Source organism: Pinus tabuliformis, chromosome J (assembly GCF_031772625.1).
Source record: "Pinus tabuliformis cultivar Carrire ecotype Pingquan chromosome J, CPIR1, whole genome shotgun sequence".
NCBI lineage: Eukaryota > Viridiplantae > Streptophyta > Pinopsida > Pinales > Pinaceae > Pinus > Pinus tabuliformis.
Window position 1 is genome coordinate 270,551,477 of NC_142295.1, and position 22,285 is coordinate 270,573,761.

A 22,285-nucleotide genomic window follows, 5' to 3' on the forward strand; every position below is an offset into this window, starting at 1 on the left:
ACCTCCTAAGTCACATTAAGGAAGTGGAACTGACAAAAACACACCATAGAGGCATTAATTCTCAGCTACATGACCCTCAGAACCAATCCAATACTTTAGACAGCTTGCCTTGGGGTCCCACTGACCTTTTGGACAATTTAAGGCTCATTTGCTCCCATTATATAGGCATGAGTGCGACCAGCAATCCAAATTCGCTCTCACAGGCTTGCCTGCCAGCGACCAGAGACCAAAACTGTCAGTGCTATGCCAACGACTCCAGGATTTGAGACACTTTTTCGAGCCTAGAGCCCAAGTCACTGCCTAAAATATAACCATTTATTCAGATCAATAAAATAACATGGAAATCACAGTATTAAAGCAAATACTTGTTCAAGACCTTAACTAGACCCTTACTAGCCATGACAAACATTTCATCAAACATATTGTAAATTTGTAATCTACAGGTGTAATTAACAATTCTGAGCATATGGGTCTCATACTTAGCTGAGAATCACTAAGAACCATTGATGCCTCAACACATCAACTGCCATTCCATCCATTAGGTCATAGATACATTGATCATTCAATTACAAGTAAAAACATGAGGAAAGCCATACATGGCTGTTGTCATAAAACACATACATAACCAACATAATAGTAGCTAAAATACTCATGAAAGTACAACAATATAGATGGCATACAATCCATCAAAATGATCATAGAAATACAAGGAGAAATAACCTTTCATTAATGATGCAAAATCCAAACTCGGGATGGGACTTCCACGTTCCACCCAACCGTAGAATGGTTCAGCCAAATATCTCTTCAGCCATTCACCCTCATGCCATATTCCAAGCATGAATGTGGGATGTCATAGTACACAGCAATAAAAACCATCAGGGCTTCCAGACGCCATCCACCTCAACCCATCAAACAGTGATTCCACCTCACGGTCGGACATCACAAAACCATCATCAGATTAGTCCCTATCCAAGCCTTCCAAGGCTCCAGAACATTTGTCCAACCAAGGCTCCAGGACTAGTAACTCAACCCAAACTGTTCCAGGTCTCTAAAGCATTTGTACAACTAAGGCTCCAGGACTAATAACTCAACCCAAGCTAAGGAAACATGAGAACCAACCAAAAACACAAAAATGAAAATAAACCCACAATCACCATGGCTATCCAGGAAATGGAAAGGCTAAGTAATCCACTGTCAATCCCGGCCATCCTCCATGCCAATGACAAATCACAACCAAAAATCCACATGCATGCCAAAACTAGTGAAGGAAACATACATGCAACTCAGTACCTACAAGCAAATCCTATGTAGTTGTTGATATCGATGCCTTCTTATGCTTTCCTGCTCTTCCTTTGCCTTCTTGCTCCAAGAATCCAAGTATGCCACACCCTCCAAGAATGCTCCAAGAAAACTCTAAGTCTCCAAGAGTAAGAGAGAGAGAGAATAATGAGAAAGCTCCAAAACTAAACTAACAAAAGGTTACCCACTGATCCTCTGAAGCCTTTTTATGAATGAGGCCTCTATTTTCTTCATTTTCCATTATTTTCCTTCATTTTCCTCCTCACATGCAATATGTGACATTTCACTGCCTTTTTCTTCTAATTTCCATTATTTTCACAAATAAATGTGCCAAAATGCCATTTTGCCTTTTCAAAGCCTTAGCCATTGTCTTTTCCAATTTCCTTAGCCATAAACAATCAAAAGTGATCCCCATTACTAGGATTCTGCCCAAAATCTAGCTTGGAATAAGTGTCCCATCATCCATGGTTATTGTTTTTAATTTTTATTACATGAAATTTTCACCAGGGCCGTTACAAAATGGAGGATTAGCAGGACACTTGGAGTTAATAAAACCTTCGATGTATTAAATTCTTTTTTAATTTTGGCTAGGTATGTAGGCTGATGTAAAAATTTTTGTGGGAAGAAGCCAAAATGCAAGATTGTACTAGCTAATACCAATCCCTAGCAAGCCTTGGGATTTTGTTAGTATGGATTTTGTTTTGGGATTACCTCGAACACAAAGAGGTAATGATTCCAATTTTGTTGTTGTGGATAAGTTTTCTAAGATGACACATTTTATTGCTTGTACAATAACTATTGATGCAACCAGTGTTGCAAATATCCCTTTGAAATAAATTGTAAGATTGCATGGGTTTCCTAGAAGAATTGTATCAAATAGGGATACAAGATTTGCAGGCCACTTTTTGAAAACCTCATGGAAGAAATTGGGCAGTGACTTGAACTTTAGTTCAGCTTACCATTGACAAACAGATGGACAGACAAAAGTGGTGAATAGAAGTTTAGGAAACATTTTGAGAAGTTTAGTGAATGAACATCCAAATAGTGGGACCATACACTTGCTCAAGATAAGTTTTCTTACAATGACTAACCTAACAACAATATAGGGATATGTCCATTCCAAATATTGTATAGAAAGCACCCCAAGGGAGTGTATGTACTAAGAAATTTGAGAAAGCAAGAGTTCAAGTGTGTAAATGGTGAAGATTTTGTAGTAAGTACGTAAGAATTGTAGGAAAGAGTCAAGCAACAATTGCAGGAGAACAACTAGTACAAATAAAGAGAAGACATGAAAAGAAGCCAACTAGACTCTGAAGTTGGTAACCTATAATGGCATATGAGAAAGGAGAAGTTTCTTGTAGGGAATTACAACAAAATTAAGCTTAAGAAAATTAGTCAATATAAAATTTTGGGGAAATTTTCTTCCAATGTTTATGAATTGGAACTTCCTAAGGACATTGGAATATCAAAAAATTTCAATGTAGCAAATCTAAACCCCTTCAAGGAAGCATATAGTATTACAATAAATGCACCTATAAGTGATGAAGATCAGACTAGGAAGTGGAAAAAGCAACTACCTAAAGCAACTCAGAAAGAAGTTGAAGCAATATTGAATCAAAAAGTAGTCAAGAAAACTAGATGTAAAAAGTATCTTTATTATCTCGTTAAATGTAAACAACAACCAAAAAAAGATGTTACATGGATGAAAATAATAGATAAAACCAAGTATGGCACAAGTGTTGAGAAGCTAATGAACAACTCTTTTTTCCCAGGAGTTTGATGCTAGAGCATCTACAAACCAAAATAATTTTTGACCTCCTGGGTCAAAACTCATTTACTAAGGGAGTTGGTTCCCTAATCTATTTACCAAGGAAAGTTGGGTTCCCTAAGCCATTTAATTTGTAATATTTTTAGTAATAGTTTGAAAAAAATCTACATAGTTAGAAGTGATGTTATCAAATTCCTATGTAACTGACAATATAGCGAATTTAGGGAAATCGTTAAAAGTTAACTTTGGAGTTTGTTAAATGTTTTTAATAAGAGATTTGATTTTCTTCCTCGTAATAAGATAGATGAAAAAGAGAGAGTGTTAGGAAAAGAGAGAGATAAAGAAAAGATAGGTGAAGGCAAAGAGAGGAAAAGCAAGAGATTGCGTCGAAGAAGCGCAAAGAGGAGAGAGACCCACAACACAATTGATCCGAGCTCGAAACTTGTAAATTTCCTTTCTATTAATATCAATATGTGTGTGTGTGTGTGTGTGTTGCCATATATTTGAATGAATTTATCTTGGCTGAATGCATATTGAGTTACAATACATGATGTGTACTTTTGCAGGTTAACTAGGCAAGCGTAGAGTGGCAAGGTTCTAATCTCAACAAACAACACTTACCCAAATTATGCTTTTCTAGCATTCGGCGAGTTGACAGTGATTGAGGCCTTTATTGTTAGTGTTTTTCTATCTATTGTTCATCAGGTTGTTAGAGGTAGAATAGACTATGGCCAGCAAAAATTTTACCCCACTGATCCGATAAGCATTGGGTGGTCTTGTCAATTAATAAGTCCAACAAACGAACTGTTCCACAACAACTACAATCTCTGTCTACTGCCACCGGCCTAATGTGGAAGTGATGAAGGTTGTGAGCGCTAGCAAATGATGATGCGGTCCCGTCAACTAACAAACCTGACAAAGAAGCCCGTTTACGGTTGTTGCAATTTTGTTCACTACCATCGAGTTAAATAGAGAGAGTGTCAACAGTTGCGAGGAGTCTGACAGGCATAACACCTTAGTTTTGGGCCTTTGGTTACAATGTTCGTCCCAGGGTCGATTCATGTTAGCACTCAGGAGGTAACAAATTTGGGGACAATGAGACCGATATGAGAACACTTTTGACATTGAAATTTGTAATTACACAATTCACATTTAGATCTCATGTCCAAGCAACCTAGTTGCTTTAGTGCATTAATAAACAATAAGCATATTTTTGGTGAAAATTTTATTGTGTTCATAAACAATGAATACCTTTGACATTAAACTTTGTAAACACACAATTCACATTCAAACCTCATGTCCAAGCAATTTAGTTGCTTTAGCATATTGATAAACAATAAGCATCTTTTTGGTGAAAAAACATTAATTGCAATGATTTGACTATTAAATTTTATAGAGCTAGGCTTGTCATAAAATAATAAAATAGCCTTCACATTATAATAAAATAATTTTCATATTATCCATGAGATATAGACTAATCCATTTGCATGGAGTTTAGTCTTTGTAAAATCACACATTTAAACCTCACATAGATTAAAGATGGAAGCCATTTTGAAAGAATTAAACTTAACCAAAAACATCTAAAGTAACCTCCCATAACCCTACCCTAGTGAAAACAATCCCAATATTAAAAAAGGCTACTTCTCACCTCCCATATGAAAGCTAGCCAACCTAACCTCAACCTAGGCACCCCAAAAAGGAAAAGACCTCCCCATTATCATATATTGTTATACAAAGTAAATAACATTTAAAAAGTTTTTTTCCATCTCAAAATTAAGTTGAAATATGAAATAGTTAAGCTGCGCTTACAGAGAGGGTGACAAAGCAAATCCCGACCTCGGTTCCAACCAGAAAGTTTAATCAAATTGCAGCATGCCTGCCAAGATTGCAGAGAGATGGTGACGAAGCAAATTCCAACCTCTGTTCCAACCAGAAAGTTTAATCAAATTGCAGCATGACTTCCTAGATTGCAGAGAGATAGCGACAAAGCAAATTCCAACCTCTGTTCCAACCAGAAAGTTTAATCAAATTGCAGCATGCCTGCCAAGATTCCCCACGGAATCTTAACAATGAAAACACGCATATAAATGACTGGTGTAAAACTCTCACTCCAGTGGGGATATGTTGAAGCAGCGCGCCTCCTATGCGTGCGTGCGTCTGTTGCAGGCATCAACTCGAATGAAATCTCTTCGCAACGGTAAATCGATCCATGCGCACATCACGAAAACCTGTTTTGACGCAGATACATATCTGTTCAATAATCTTCTCAACATGTACATCAGATGTGGGGGTGTGGAAGATGCATGCCAAATGTTTGACCAAATTGCTCACCCAGACTTGGTATCTTGGACTTCCATGATATCTGGATTTGCTCAACATGGTTATAGCGAAGAGGCTTTGAAGCTGTATTGCCATATGCTGCGTTCGGGTACTCAGCCCAACCAATTTACACTTGCGAGCGTGCTGAGGACTTGTACCTCTATCCGGAGTCTCCAACAGCTTCATGGTTTTATCATCAAAGCTGAATTTGATTTGGACGTCTTTGTGGGTTCTTCTTTGCTTGATATGTATGCAAAGCTCGAAAGTATGAAGGATGCGCGCCAAGTGTTTGACAAAATGCCTGAGAGAAACCTGGTTTCCTGGACTTCATTGATTACAATGTATGTTCAGAACAGGCATGCCGATGATGCTTTGAGGCTTTTTTGTCAAATGCAAGTTTTGGGTATGAAGCCGGACATGTTCACCTTCGCCAGCATCTTTCAGGCATGTGCTATAATGGCTGCTTTGCAACAGGCTAAACAGGTACATTGTCAGTTTCTTAAAACCAGGCTTGTGCCAGATGTATATGTAGGGAATGCCCTGGTTGATATGTATGCTAAATGTGGTAGTATGAAAGATGCACGCCATGTGTTTGACAAAATGTCTCAATACGATACGGTTTCATGGAGTACTATGATTGCAGGATATGCCCAGCATGGGATGGGTGACGAGGCTCTAATTCTATTTTCCCAAATGCAGCAGGTGGCCGTGAAGGTGAATCATGTCACCTTTTTGGGTGTTCTATCTGCTTGCAGCCATGTAGGATTATTGGAACAAGGGCGGCGGTACTTTGAATCCATGAGTGAAGATTATGGCATTGTCCCGAGATTGGAGCATTATGCCTGCATGGTTGATCTTCTTGGGCGTGCGGGATTTCTTGATGAGGCAGAGGAGTTGATCAATAAAATGCCTTTGGAACCTGGTCTTGTTGTGTGGCGAACATTCCTTGGTGCCTGCAGAATACATGGAAATGTGAAGCTGGCGAAGCATGCAGCTGAGCACATTCTTGAGCTGGAATCACAGGATGCCGCGACATATGTGCTTCTTTCCAATATATATGCCTCCGCTGGTATGTGGGATCATGTAGATAGTGTAAGAAAATTAATGAAAGATAGAGGGGTGAGAAAGCAGCCTGGTTGTAGCTGGATTGAAGTCAAGAGCAGTGTACATGCATTTGTTGTGGGAGGCACATCTGAACCACAAATGTTGGAGGTGTGAAAAATTGGAGAAATTAAACAGGCAATTTAATGCCAGCAGGACCTTGCTCCGCTGGTGGAGTGAACGGAGTGTTAAGCCGTCTACTAAGCTTCCATTTTTCTTGTGGCCTACCTCACCCACGTTGCATGCATTTCAAAAGGATGCGCGAACCATTTTGAGGGAATGGATACGTTTCAGACATAGGAACGCATAGTTCCTCAAAAAAGCCTAACTTAAATCTCTGTGCCTAACTTGAATGTTCTGCTACATGATATGAAGGAAGAACAATAGAAGTGCTCCATGTGCCATACACAAGGAAAATAATTGCAATGATTTTCAGGTTGTTAGCACTCCCTTTGGCACTTTTACGTGAGTTATTAAGATCCAGCGACTGCCAAAATTTTGCAAGTTTATTCCCATAAATATGGGCTTCAAAATTATTTGAAGGTGCAAGCCAGTTACATCATTTGGACACTTGTGTGTTGCTCTGATGGCATTACTGGCAATACCTAAACGAAACGAGCAATATGTGTTACCAACTTCGCCTTGGTAGCCAACCTCCCAAGCCATGGTGAGAGTTTGTATGTTTAATAAACATGCAGTTCCGCTTTAACCCTGAGTTTTGCCAGTTCAAAATCAAGATAAAAGATGATGAATGTTATTTTGTTTTTAGTGCCCTGTTTTGGTTCAGTAACTATTAATTCCCTAGAAGGTATACAGATATTTGCAAGCAGCCAAAAATGTTTTGAGATCTTTGGGTTGGTGAAGAATATGTGGGCGAGGTCAGAATTATTCACATTCTTCATCAAAAGAAAAGGAAAGATTTTTCACACAACTTGCAACATATTTAAATAAGCACATTAAAGAGAAAAAGAACATCATTTAGCTGTGGTTGAAAGCCTCTTCTTACAGATATGTGTTTTCGGCAAAAGACTGTTATGTATTTTCTGTGTTGCAATACCCCTTCAGTCAAATAAGATTGTATGCCAAAGTAAATGAAAAGGCATACAGAGATACATTAGGATCGATTCCCTATAGCATAGACATGCATAGAGAGATACATTAAGATTGATTCCTTGTAGCATTCGTCACTATACCAATAAAAAGACTGGGAGTGTGCATTTTCTTTCTGTAAACATATGAACTAAATATTTGACAGCTATGACACTAAGGCACCAAAGTCTACTGCACTAAATACTGATTTAAGCTCTTTTTATACTTGCAGAAAGGTATGGGAAAATAATTAGTTTAGCGGATTGAGTTCCCATTAATGCATCAGAGGTTTCTGCAACCATATCATTATCGTATGTAATGTGAAATGTAGAGTTGAAGTGGCTTCACAGGAATTTAAGTTATTATTATATAGTATGGAACCTCACTGATAAGAGGGCCCCATTTTGCAACAATTATCAGTTTGCCAAAGTGGGATAGAAATGCATATTACAATAAGAGAGAGCTATGGAAATGAGTGTTGCGAAACTTGGACTTGGCAAAACGTTGGCAAGGGCTCAAAATCATTGACTTGAAACCTTGGTAAAAAATGGGAAAACTGAACCATAAGTTGCCCAACAATAAAGAATACTTCCGAAATTCAAGACAAACGATCTTCCAGGTTAGTGACTCTTGCTGTAGCTGCTGGTTTTTCCAAAAATCAACAAAATATTGGTTTACTCACTATTTTTCGCGGACTGCAAAATACCAGCCTCTTTTTGGGCTGTTGACTTATTTCAGGGAGAATTCACCAGGTAATTGCAAAAAACTTAAAACTTACCCATAAGTTGCTGAGCAATAAAAAATGAATTAGAAAGTTGAGGCAAAATGGAAAAATCTACCTTTTAAGTGACCTTTTTGCTGGAGCTCCCTATTTTTTCAGGGAATCAGCAAAAAATTCTTTGACTTGTGATCTTTTGCAGACTGCAAAAATTCAGCATCTCTTTGTGCACATGACTCGATTTCATTTTATTTTTAATTCACAGGGAGAAATGAATCCTAACTCTGCACTATCATGGTAAAGATCACTTTATGGTGAAGAATGTCGCATCTCAACCACTAAACCATTAGTTATTTCAACCTCAATGGGTTAAATTTAGGCATATTTTTTGCCCTCAAACAAGGGAAACTCATTCTACCATCCATCCAGTATGGTAAGATTTATAATAATATAATGTGATTTTATTTATTTTCTAAATAAACAACAATAAAAACCGGAATAGATCCATCTTAACTTTAGATTTTTATGTTGCGATTGACACTGAAAATTGTGAAAATTGAAAAATGAAAATTGTGAAAATTGAAAAATGTTAATATATGTAGTAATTTCTACTTCCATGGAATTACATAGTCATGCATATGAGTCGTCTGCCTTTATGTGGGCTTAGGCTGAAAGCCAATCTCAGTTCAAACAGAAGTTACATAGTCAAAGCGTAGTCTTGTACCTTTATGCGAGCTTAGGCTCAAAACGAATCTCAATTCAACGTCAAATAATTTAGTTCGGACTAAAAGTTGTAAAGAACTGGAAATTTGAAGTAGACAATACTTTTAAAGAAGCGGAGATCTTTTTATTTGAGATACTATATTTTCAGTGTTATAAAATTTTACATTCCATAAAATTCCAGCTTCAAAGGAAATCGGGACCTTTTCTCTTAAACATGGAAAATTCTATGAATGACATTTTTTTATTAAAGTTTAGAAATTTTTACAAATTTTACTAAATTTTAATTTGTAAATTATAAAATGTTCGTTGATATATTTATAAAAACATTCAACTTTCTAATGGTTTTATATTTAATTTCTATATATTTTTTTGATAAAATAATAAAAAATAGCCGATTTACGAATATTAATCCTAAAATTTTCATGTCCCTAAAATTATATGTATATATTTTCCTGACTCAAAGTAGCTAAATCGATTAATCATTCATTATTTCATAATATTAAATTATATTTTGTTACCATCCAGAGACACCTGCAAACCTTGACACAAGCAAAATGGTATTTTGCAGCTTCTCTAAACCCTATGCAGTAGCAAGGGGATTTACAGTTTTTGCTGAATAAGCGGTATGCGTGAACCATAGTCAAGAATGATCGCATTGGCATGCTTGATGCGGACAATCTTTTCCTGCAGAATACGGATGAGCTTTTGAAGTGTGGGCAATTCTGTGCCGCCTTCATTAATCCCTGTATTTTCCATACAGGCTTTTTTTTGTTACAGGTATGCTACTTCGTTTTGGCTTTCTTTCTTTGACAGATGCCTAAACTGGCGAGATGCTCCACTGGTTGAAGAACCCTCCTGCAAGCGTCGACACCTTGGTTACTTGAAAATGAATAGCAGATTGTATTCATTTGTTGTATGTACTGTCATTTATGTTTAAATTTTGATATCTGTCTCTAAATGTGGTTTATTTATTTTTGTCTGTAGGTCTCAGTGAATGTGTTCCATGATATGATGCATGAACTGAAAACATTAAGAAAAAACAGAGATAGTACAGACCCTTCTCTTGTGTAATGGAAGAAGGGTACTTCCACTCGTTTACATATGTCCTTTACTTCCAGTGCCTCCCTTTCTATCTGCTATCAGTTCTTGTTTCTTTCTGCTAATTGAACTAATTAGTCAAGGTTCAATGATTTTAATTATGGTATAACAAAGCTTGTGCCCAAACATTACTCAATTACTCCACGCTTAGTAGGAATCCATGTTCTCACCATGGCTTGGAGGTCCGCAGCATTAGGCACCCATGTTCTTAATCCATGTTCTCACCATGGCTTGGGAGGTCCGCAGCATTAGGCACCCATGTTCTTAATCCATGTTCTCACCATGGCTTGGGAGGTCCGTAGCATTAGGGACCCAGGTTCTTAATCCATGTTCTCACCATGGCTTGGGAGGTCTGCAGCATTAGGCACCCAGGTTCTTAATCCATGTTCTCACCATGGTTTGGGAGGTCTGCAACGTTAGGCACCCATGTTCTAGGCACCCATGTTCTTACCATGGTTTGGGAGGTCCAGATCATTACTCATTTATTGTTGCATTTTAGTGATGTCAGTTTTTCCTGAATTTACATCTATATTAGCCAATGCTAACGTATACCCTTAGTGTTTTTTTGCACATCCTAGATGCACTTCCCTTACATTGGATATCTTCTCGGCCTTACTTTTGTCAGCGCTTCACATTGATTCTTCTTAATATAATAAGGTCTTGATGGTCTTGATTGATTTCTTCCCAGTGATTTTATTATTAGTGGTCTTTTCATGGCATTGAGGAAGCTTTAAGCTTCTTGGTTAGCTTAGAGATTGTGTGTTAATAGAAGTAAAAAGATCTCTCTTAGTAAACCATTATTAAAGTAGGAGGGCATTGAAGGCTTGCTTGTAAAGCTTCATCTTACTAAAAGGACAATATAGCACAAAATATAATGAATATACTAAGTATACAAAATCATAGTTGAAAGCACTGCGTCCATGTATTATAAGGGTTGCACAACAACCTTAATTAATCAAGAAATAGATGAGGCATATCTATATAAAAACAACTCATCATGGGATGTCTTTCTTGGAATCATAATTACCATTAGACTAAAACTCGTGGGCATTACTCTCAGTGACATTTGCTAGAGTTAGGATCCATGAGAGGTGGTTAGTCCATGTCACAAAACACAAGGGGAGCACTAAACCAATTGTCCAATAATTTCACCCAATGCGACCCTGGTGAGTTTTGAACTCAAGACCTATTGCTCTGATACCACTTGTTGGAATCACGATCACTGTTACACCAAAACCCGCATGCATTAGTCTCTGCTACAAACGCTAGAGTTAGAATCCACGAGAGGCAATTAGTCCATGTCGCGAAACATACAGAGAGCGCTAAACCTAATGTCCATCAGTCTTAATTGTGTATCCTTAAGAGTATATTTTTTATATTCTCTATATATATTCATTTGTGCAATTAGGCCTAAATTATGGCAGAACTATAATAATTTGATTTCACATGGTGGTCCTTACATTAGATTAGAAAGGACACACCATTGTTCTCACGTTTCAAATGTTTTTCATTTTATAAGAGAGTGTGTGTAGTCCATGCTAGAAATTGTCAAAATTTCATCAAATCAATTTTTATATACGAGCATTTCATCGATATTCAAGGAGAATTGATCCACCTTAATTTGTTGGTTTCCTAAATGATAGAGTTAAGGTTGTATTGCATATTTGCAGCTGAAATAACATGTGCCATGTGGACCAAACATTGTCATCACTTATCATCACTTTTCCTAGTGGTCCATGGATGAAGCCACGGTACTGGTGGTCATGGTTAGTTCTCCCCTTAGGGCTTTCTTGGCATGAGCAAAGGCATCAGACAATAGGGTATGGATGCTTTCTTCCATGTTGTATTGAACCATCTTGTTCTTTAAGTATTGGAGACCCTATTCTTCTAACTAACAAGATCATTGCAAGATGCAGGTATGGTGTAGAGATTCCTTTGATTATAATCGAGTCACAATTTTATTTGGTCACTTTGGCTCTGTCGATAATTGCTTGCATGGGCTCCCATACAACTCCATCTAAGTTCTACCTCTTGAAATTAGAGCAGGGTATGTCATTATATTCTATTGTTCCCACGTTGTTGGTTCTGTTTAGTATGGTGCGAAGTTACTTGCTTCCATTTTTGCTTGTTCCAAGAAATCCTCTAATTGGCTGGGGACTTTATTTACAAAGTTCCATGTCAATTGGGGCTCTTATTATAAATTCCATCAAGCTCCCAATTTTTTTCGTGTTCACCACTTGGTTGGGCATATTCAAGGTGCTTCTTGTCATGGCCTTTCCTCTTTATACCAATGGTGTTGAGAATGCAACAAGATGATGGAGCTTAGTGGAAAGGAGTCGCCTTCACTAAGTGGGCCCCCAGGGAAATTATGGCGCAAAGTCTATTTTTAGATTATGTCTATTTTTAGACATATGGATCATGGTCTATGAGTTGCACGATGCTGTTTATGGATGATTGGTCATGTTGGGAAAAATAGATGGACTTCTATTTTTGGTTCACAGCAGTGTGATCAAAGTCTATTTTTAGACTGTCAGGTTAAAAATAGAAAAGTCAAATATTATTGTCTCATAATAATATTTAGACTATAAACATTATCTTATCCTCTTGGAACACTTCAGTTTGAGCTACAGATGTGGCACATGCAGCTGTCAGAAGGAAATATGCTTTTCTTGTGAGCCAATTGAGCTATTGTACGCAGGAATTCAGTTAGAACTCAAGCAGTTGAGTTTGGTGGAGTTGATGGAGTTGTGTTCAGTTTGACTTGGTTAAACTAGTTGTAATTAGTCTAACTGCAAATAGACTAGTGATGAGTGATGTGAATTAATTGATTAAATTAATTCACTAATTATTAACTCATAATGCAACTGAAGAATACATCAGTTAAGTCAGTGCATGTACAGTTCAGTGGAGACAGGTGTTAGAGGTTGAGATTGCTATCAGTTGTGACTATAGTTGTGCATGAGATCTTGCACAATCAATGGATTGAGTATGCCCATGATGATTGCCCAGTATTATAGCCTATGCTCTCGTGATTTCCAGTGTGGGTGATTCTCAGCAGGTATTGTGCAATAGAGGCAGGCAATGCAGCGGAGGAGATTTGAACCTATGACTTGTTCGGATCTGAGCTAGTTTTGTGTGTAACAGGTGGAGATAGTGTTGGATACTTGTGAGGAGTATTGTACTATGTAATGTTACATGTTCTCAATCATTAATATACAAATAGTGTGGGGTTTTCAGCTGTAAGCTTTCCTCGGGTTACATACCATGTTAATGTGTGCATGCGATTGATGTTTCATTATTTTTTATGCTGCTAAATTGATGATCAACGTAGAGGAGGTTATGTATTATGCATGTATTCCGCAATAGTGTATAATCGGGATAATCTTTGTTGAATAAGTGTTTATTATTCAAAATTTCTACATGGTATCAGAGCTGTTGATCATCAGATCTATTATTCAGAAAGTGTTTACTTCTTATTTCTTCAGGCAGATTCTGTAATCGGCCAGGTAGCCTCTGGATTCATCCTTCCTTTGGAAGGTGAGATATCCGGTAAAAGCCCATACAGTCAATCTCTGTACGAGAAATACTTTGTTCTCACGAATTCTAGATTAGAGGCGGTTGAGTTTGGAGCTGGTGGAATTCGAATTTGTAGCAGTGTTTTCTTGGTATCAATGATGTAATGTCTTTCAACGGATTGCGATTGGAGTATGCTCTTGAGGGCAGCTCAAACTATATTGCATGGAAGGACATGATGGAGGCAGTGTTGGATGATAATGGGCTGAAGGATTTCATAGAGGCTGATGTCCCATAGCCTATTGATGCTACCCAAGTTGATGCTTGGCAAACGAAGACAACAAAGTGTCGAAGGATTTTGTTGGAGGGCGTGAAGGATCACATTGTGTCTAGCCTGCATGGAAAGGCTTCTCCATACTTGATGTGGAAAGCATTGACAGATCTATTCCAAAGCAAGAGCGATCAGAGGAAGCTGGCGCTCAAGGATAAACTCAAAAACATCAAATGTGAGAAGGGAGACAGTATGCCCAAGTATCTCACAAAGTTCATTCAGTGTAGAGATGTGCTGGGAAGTGTGGGGGTGACTGTCGATGATGAGGACTTGGTGAACTTGGCTCTCCTTGGTCTTCCGAAGAGTTGGCATTCCTATCAGAACTTTGTCAATGGTCGGGAGAAATTGCCAGGATGGGAGAGACTTTGGTCAGATCTTGTGCAGGAGGAGATCAGGTGGAATACCAATGACGGATCTTCATCAAAGGGACCTAATAAAGAAAATTGCGCTTTGGATGCCAAAGCAAAGGAGGGGAAGAACAAGAAAGCTTCTCAGTGTGGTGCGAAAGGCAAGAAGCAAGACATGTCTAAGGTGAAGTGTTTTCACTGTCACCAGCACGGACACTATGCCACTAATTGTCCGCAGAAGAAGAAGAACAAGCAAGCTGCTGGATCTGCAGCAGGAGAGGCTCTAGCCTCGCAGTTTGAGCTTGATTTTTCATTGATCACATGCTTGGTTTCAAGTGTGATGGGATCCTTGTGGTTCTTGGACAGTGGTGCGTCTTTTCACATGACAGGAGATCGATATTTGTTTTCTGATCTGGAGGACAAAGATCTTGGAGTGCACATCGAGATGGGTGATGATGGTAGATACAGTGCAACCGGTATCAGTACCATTTCCTTTGAGAGGGAGTCTGGTAAACCCTTCATATTTAAGGAAGTGATGCATGTTCCAGGATTGAAGAAGAATCTTATCTCTGTGGCGATGTTAGAAGACAAGGGATATAATGTTGTTTTTAGCGAGGGAAAGGCTTTCCTGCGCAGCAAGACAACTGAAGAAACTCGGAAGTTAGGGGTTCGAGTGAGGAACCTTTATCAGTTGCATGTAGATGGATGCACAACAATGGCATGCAAGGCAGAAGGATTGGTGAGCCGGGATGATGGTGAGTTGTGGCACAGGAGATTGGGTCACCTTCACCATGGAGCCTTGAAGATACTGCAGCAGATCACTACAGGGCTTCCTAAAGGCACTCTTGCGCAGTCAGATCAGTGCAAGGGGTGTACTTTGGGAAAGTTTGTGAAAGCCACCTTTCACGAGAAGGATAGTCGCACCACAACGATCCTTGAGAGAATTCACACAGACGTGTGTGGACCTTTCTCAATAGCTTCGACAGCAAAACACAGGTATTATGTGATTTTTGTTGATGATTTCTTTCGTAAGTGTTGGATCTTCTTCATGGAGAAGAAGAGCGAGACATACTCAAAGTTCTGTGAGTTCAAAGCACTGGTTGAGAAAGAGTTGGGGAAGAAGGTGAAGGCTCTTAGGAGCGACAATGGTGGTGAATACATCTCTGGCGAGTTCAAGGATTTCTGCAGTGTAGAAGGGATTCGAAGAGAGCTCATAGCTCCCCATAACCCACAGCAAAACGGGGTTGCTAAGCGGAAGAACAAAACGATCGTGGGTGTTGCACGGGTGATGTTGCATGGGCCTACCCCTTCACTTGTGGGCGGAAGCATGCAATACTGCAGTATATGTGCAAAATCGTTGTCCTCACAGGATACTTGGCATGAGTACACCCGAGGAGGCTTATTCTGGTAAGAAGCCTGATCTTTCTCATTTGAGGATTTTTGGTGCTAACGTTTACATGCATGTGACAAAGGATGCCAGGAAGAAGTTGGAGCTGAATGTAGAGGTTAGGATATTTGTGGGGTACACTGATACGCCCCACAACTATCATGTGTATTTTCCAGACAGTGGTAAGATTGTTGTGCAACGGGATATAAAATTTCAGGAGGAGAAATCCATGAAGTGTTCGCTTGAGAGGGAGCCACACTTGCATGCAGATGAGGAGCTATTAGTTCCTAAGGATGAGCTTCAAGACGTGGATCAGCCACAGGACGAATTTCATGGAGTGGAAGAGACCACTCATGCAGCGCCAACCATCAGAGGGCGAAAGCGCTTGACAGAAGCTGAGCGACTGGCTCAAGATGCAGAGAAAGTTGTAGGACCACCTACATCCCAACGCAGGCAGAGACAGTCACCTAATCGGTACACTGGATACATGGCTCTTATGAGCAAATGTGTTCTGACTGAGCCATCCTCTTTCGAGGAAGCTGTGGAGGATCCTGCATGGGTAGACGCCATGGTGGAAGAGTATGATTCGATTGTCAGAAACAGTGCATGGGAGATTGTTCCTAGACCGGAAGGGAAATCAGTGGTGGGTTCGAGATGGATCTACAAAGTTAAGCAGGCAGCTAACGGGAGTGTGGAGAAGTACAAGGCAAGATTTGTTGCCCGAGGTTTTTCACAGATAGAGGGGATCGATTATGAGGAGACCTTTGCACCTGTCGCAAGGTATTCTTCCATACGGACGATTCTTGCTCTCTCAGTGCAGATGGGATGGCACATTCATTAGATGGATGTGAAGACTGCGTTCCTCAATAGAGTCATTGAGGAGGAGGTGTACATTGAGCAGCTCAAAGGTTTTGAGATCTTCAGCAGCGAGTCGCATGTGTGCAGGCTCAAGAGAGCGCTGTATGGGTTGAAACAAGCACCACGTGCTTGGTACACACGAATAGACAATTATTTCACCGAACTCGGATTCTCCAAGAGTGAGGCGGATCCTAACCTATACCAGATTGTGGTGGAGGGTAAGTTGCTTATCATTGTACTTTATGTAGATGATTTGATTCTAACGGGTGATGAGCTGTTGATACTTTCATGCAAGGATGATCTTGCTAAGGAGTTTGAGATGAAGGACTTGGGCCTCCTTCATTATTTCCTGAGATTGGAAATTTGGCAGCGCAGTGATGGACTATTTGTTTCTCAGGGTAAGTATGCTCGGGAGATACTGGAAAAGTTCAACATGCATGGCTGCAAGCCTGTTGATACTCCTCTTCCTGGAGGTTGGAGGAAGGAGGATGCCACTTAGGCAGAAGAAGTGGATGCCACTGTTTATCGATAGTTGGTGGGGTCGCTTATGTATCTGGTCAATACACGACCTGATATATGCTATGCTGTTAACCAGATTTCACAAGCTATGGTTAAGCCAACCAACCTCTTCTGGAAGGCAGACAAGCATGTATTGCGTTATTTGAGAGGCACATCGGGATATGGATTGTGGTACAGACAGGAGGATGAGGTGAAGCTATGTGGCTTCACAGATGCAGATTGGGCAGGGAGCCTAACAGACAGAAAGAGCACATCAGGAGGGGTCTTCAGTATCTTGTCGACAACAGTTTCTTGGTACAGTAGGAAGCAGAGATCCATGGCACTCAGTTCAACAGAGGCCGAGTATGGATGATTTACTGTGATTTACTGTGATTTAATGTGATAACCAGAGTTGCATTAAACTCTCGGCTAATCATGTATTTCATGATAGATCTAAGCACATTGACATGAGGTACCATCATATCATAGATTGTGTGAAGCGGATAATCATGTTACTTTCATACATTCCAACGAAGGATCAGGATGCTGATATCTTGACAAAGGAGCTCACCAGGAGCAAATTCGAATACCACCGAGGCAGGATAGGGGTTGCTGATAATCCATATCTTGTTGAGAGGGAGTGTTGAGAATGCAATAAGATGATGGAGTTTAGTGGAAAGGAGTCGCCTTCACTAAGTGGACCTGCAGGCAAATTATGGCGCAAAGTTTATTTTTAGACTATGTCTATTTTTAGACATATGGATCATGGTCTATGAGTTGCAGGATGCTGTTTATGGATGATTGGTCATGTTGGGAAAAATAGATGGACTTCTATTTCTGGTTCACAGCGGTGTGATCAAAGTCTATTTTTAGACTGTCAGGCTAAAAATAGAAAAGTCAAATATTATTGTCTCATAATAATATTTAGACTATAAACATTATCTTATCCTCTTGGAGCACTTCAGTTTGAACTACATATGCGGCACATGCAGCTGTCAGAAGGAAATACGCTTTTCTTGTGAGTCAGTTGAGCTATTGCATGCAGGACTTTAGTTAGAACTCAAGCAGTTGAGTTTAGTGGAGTTGATTGTGGAGTTGATGGAGTTGTGTTCAGTTTGACTTGGTTAAACTAGTTGTAATTATTATAACTGCAAATAAACTAGTGATGAGTGATGTGAATTAATTGATTAAATTAATTCACTAATTATTAACTCATAATGCAACTGAAGAATACATCAATTAAGTCAGTGCATGTACAGTTCAGTGGAGACAGGTGTTAGAGGTTTAGATTGCTATCAGTTGTGACTATAGTTGTGCATGAGATCTTGCACAATCAATGGATTGAGTATGCCCATGATGATTGCCCAGTATATGCCCAGTATTATAGCTTGTGCTCACGTGATTTCCAGTGTGAGTGATTCTTAGCAGGTATTGTGCAATAGAGGCAAGCAAAGCAACGAAGGAGATTTGAACCTGTGACTTGTTCGGATCTGAGCTAGTTTTGTGTGTAACAGGTGGAGATAGTGCTGGATACTTGTGAGGAGTATTGTACTATGTAATGTTACATGTTCTCAATCATTAATATACAGATAGTGTGGGGTTTTCAGCTGTAAGCTTTCCCCGGGTTACATACTGTGTTAATGTGTGCATGCGATTGATGTTTCATTATTTTTGATGCTGCTAAATTGATGATCAACGTAGAGGAGGTTATGTATTATGCATGTATTCCACAATAGTGTATAATCAGGATAATCTCTGTTGAATAAGTGTTTATTATTCAAAATTTCTACAAATGGCATAGTAAGAGCATTATTTGTAGTAACATATGCTACTCTAGTTGTTCCCTTTGCATGTTGGGCTTTTGGAAGAGCAATGTTAACATTATCAAAATCTAAGCCACGATTTCAGATCACCAAAAATTGTTGATGGAAATTATTCTAAACATCGCCATGAAATATACTCTCATCTCACAGAAATTGTTCCAAACATTGCCATGAAATATACTCTCATTCTACTCACTTCTTTTTTTACAACCTACTGAACTTATTTTGAGTTTTATTATGCAAAGAGGTGAGCGGGTTGGATCAAAAGGCTTCAAATTTTGATGGATTTGTAATGCCGTTAAAGATATGCAGTGGCAATGTTTGAGTGAAATCTATAATAGGAGTTTAGTGGTGTATCTCAAATTTGTGACATTCTTATTGGGATATATATCCAATTCCTGTGATCTTCTAGATGGTTTCCTCATTACTATTTCTTTTATTCTTGTGCATTGCAAATAATGTTATGGTCGTTGACTCAAAATCAGATATTAGTAAGACATAAACAAAGTAAATAGTCATAGGTTGACTTACCTAGTTTGTATTTGTGTTTGGATCAAAAACAAACTATCAATTTAAATATCAAGAATGAAAACATGGTGAACCATCATTATTATTGGAAAGCATGTCAAACATGATTCCTATATTTCAGAATTTGTCACATCAATTTTTGGACATTGAATTTGCAGAATCTAGTGCTTTTAATTACCTACATTTCAAGCCCATAGATTCTAAATTATTTTCGAAACAAAATTGATGTATAAGTAATTAAGGTAATATATAATGTTGATTGTATCCAACAAAGGCAACAATTTCACCATTACAAGGTGCAAAGAGGAAAAAACAATTAATAGTGATAAATAACTACTTCTATTATGTTTAGTCAAGTAAATGCATATTTATAGACATGATCTAGAAAAAAAATCAATATGCTAGCATAATCTGCGATTGTATTTACAAACTTTTCTTATTAAATATTATTTCCTAATTGGATATGTATTTAAACAATTTTACATTAAACTTATTCAACACATTACTTTGAACTTTTTATGAAACAAGCTCACAAAATAGAATAAAAAATAGATTAAAGACTTGAGAAATAGCCTTTTCGAGGGGGAAACCTCCTTACATCACATAAATGAACAATTCGTGGATGATACAAATGACAGTACCTCCTTGGTATATATAGGGGTCTAAGGGATCACAATATAATTAGAGCCTACATAACAATAATAATGTAAAGACACAACAATAACAATAGTGGGCTTCTATGTGGCACGACAATAACAATATGGGGGTTACATGGGCACAACAATAACAATAAGGGGGCTAGACTAGTATTATAGGGACCTAATATGCCCCTCTCCTTCAAAAAAGTATTGTCCTCAACGCTTGAGTAGTGTTTGATGCTTCTGTATAAAATTATCATCCTCCAATGTCGAATCTTCAGTGGGTAAGTTCTTCCATTTAATGAGATACTTTGAAATTGATCGATTTCATAGTCGTCGAGTTCTTGTTTCCATGACTGCTTTAGGCTCCAATATGATTTTTCCTTCTTCATTAAGTTCTAGCAATATTGTTTGAACTGGGAGCTTGTCGTTGATAACTTTATTTAAGCATGAAACATGGAAAACTAGGTGTACTCAGGAAGATGTAGGTAGCTCCAATTCGTATGCCATAGTACCAATATTTTGCAACACTTTGTAATGACCATAATACTTGGTGATAATATATTATCCTTTTTAACTTGCTTGAGGGACATTTGTTTGTATGGTTGTAGCCTTAAAAATATCCAGTCGCCTACATCAAAACTTTTTTTTACTGTGATGTTGATCTGCCTGTTGTCTCATTTGATTCTGTGCCAGAGTGAGGTTATCCATTAAGAGTTGGAGAACTTGTTTTTAATGTTCGATGTGATCTTCCACTACTTGAACCTTAGAAATTTCTCTTAAAGATGATGTGATGGATGATGGATGATATCCATAAAGTGCCATAAATGGGGTCATTTTGTTGCAGTATGGAAGGAAGTGTTTTACCACCATTTAGCCATAGGTAACCACTTGACCCATTGTGTTTGTTTAACAGATACAAAGCAACATAGATATCCTTCCAAATATTCGTTCACTATCTCAGTTTGTTTGTCAAATTTAGGATGATAAGATGAGCTATGAGCTAATTGAGGACCAAGGTAAGAAAATAATTTTGTCCAAAAATTTCCAGTGAAAATGGGATCTCTGTCATTTACATTAATCTTTGGGTTTCCATAAATGCAGTAGCAACTATACTAGCTTTAAAAGGATGAGATAATGCACAAAAGTGTGCATACTTGGTAAGTTTATCAACTACCACCATGATGACACTTTTTCCTTCAGACTTGGGTAAACCCGTGATAAAATTCATTGAGACCTCCTCTCAACACTGACTTGGAATGACTAAAGGTTGTAACAGACCCAGGGCCTTAACTTTCTCAACTTTATTTTGTTGGCAAACCAAACATTTTACCACAAACTTCTCAATATCAGATTTAAGGTCATCCCAAAAAAATTCCTTCTTGACCCTATGGTAAGTTTTTAAAAATCCTGAGTGCCCTCCTACAAGTGAGGTGTGTAATTCCAAAATAACCTTTTGTTTGAGTTGGGAATTCTTACAAAGATATAAGTGATCTTTGTACCATAACGAATCAGTTTTCCAGATAAATGTAGCAGATGTACTGAGATCTTGCTGCAACTTTTGAATGAGTGTCCACACCTCTTCATCATTCTTCCATTCATCCCTTGCTTCAGTTATCCAATTAGGCTGAATAATAAAATAACACAGAGCAATGCTTCCACTTCCTCATCCTTTCTTAAGAGCGTATCTGCAACAACATTTATTTCCCCTTTTTGTAGATGATTTCAAAGTCATAATCCAACATCTTTGTGACCCATTTTTGTTACTCTTCTGAAGATAATCTTTGTTCCAAAAAGTATTTAAGATTATCATGATCTGTTTTTACTTTGAAGTGTCTTCTCATTAGGTAAGGCCGCCATTGCTTTAGTGCATGTCGTATTGCCAACATTTATTTCTCATAAATAGGTTTGTGTAAATACCTTCCCTTGATTAGACAACTTTAAAAAACAATAGGTATTTCTTCTTACATTAAAACAACCACCAAATCCATTTCCTGAGGCATCACATTCCACAATAAATGTTTTTGTGAAGTTTGGTGTAGCTAATACCGGTGCTTGGTACATTGGCTCTTTAAGATGTTCAAAGGTCTTAGTTGCTTCTGTAATCTAAGAAAACACATTTTTCTTCAGTAATGTTGTTAGAGGTGTTGTTATTCTCCCATAATTCTTAACAAACTTGCGATAATACCCTGTCAACTTGAGAAATCCTCGAAGATGCTTTAGGGTTGTGGGGATTTTTCATTCTTT

General features: G+C 38.3%; 1 protein-coding gene and 1 pseudogene across 2 annotated transcripts; both read left to right on the forward strand.

The window, feature by feature from the left end:
* Positions 1-4,769: 4,769 nt before the first annotated feature.
* Positions 4,770-7,255, forward strand: LOC149226810 (pentatricopeptide repeat-containing protein At2g03880, mitochondrial-like). 2 transcript variants are annotated; one of them, XM_089377611.1, is made up of 2 exons: positions 4,770-5,869; positions 6,086-7,255. In XM_089377611.1, exons 1-2 carry the CDS (start codon positions 5,189-5,191, stop codon positions 6,602-6,604), a joined length of 1,200 nt encoding a protein of 399 aa, XP_089233737.1. In that variant the 5' UTR covers positions 4,770-5,188; the 3' UTR covers positions 6,605-7,255. The 2 variants fall into 2 exon arrangements, with proteins under 2 accessions (XP_089233737.1, XP_089233738.1); XM_089377612.1 differs by having other exon boundaries at positions 6,089-7,255.
* A 3,187-nt stretch (positions 7,256-10,442) lies between these two features.
* Positions 10,443-12,431, forward strand: LOC149226811 (putative glucuronosyltransferase PGSIP8 pseudogene; annotated as a pseudogene).
* The last annotated feature ends 9,854 nt before the right edge of the window (positions 12,432-22,285 follow it).

What these genes read in the sequence shown, in the direction of transcription:
- LOC149226810 (XM_089377611.1), top strand. Translation starts at nt 5,189, where the DNA reads ATGTTGAAGCAGCGCGCCTCCTATGCGTGCGTGCGTCTGTTGCAGGCA. An exon ending in CTTTGCAACAGGCTAAACAG is followed by an intron (nt 5,870 to 6,085) that starts GTACATTGTCAG and finishes TCCCAAATGCAG; the next exon opens with CAGGTGGCCGTGAAGGTGAA.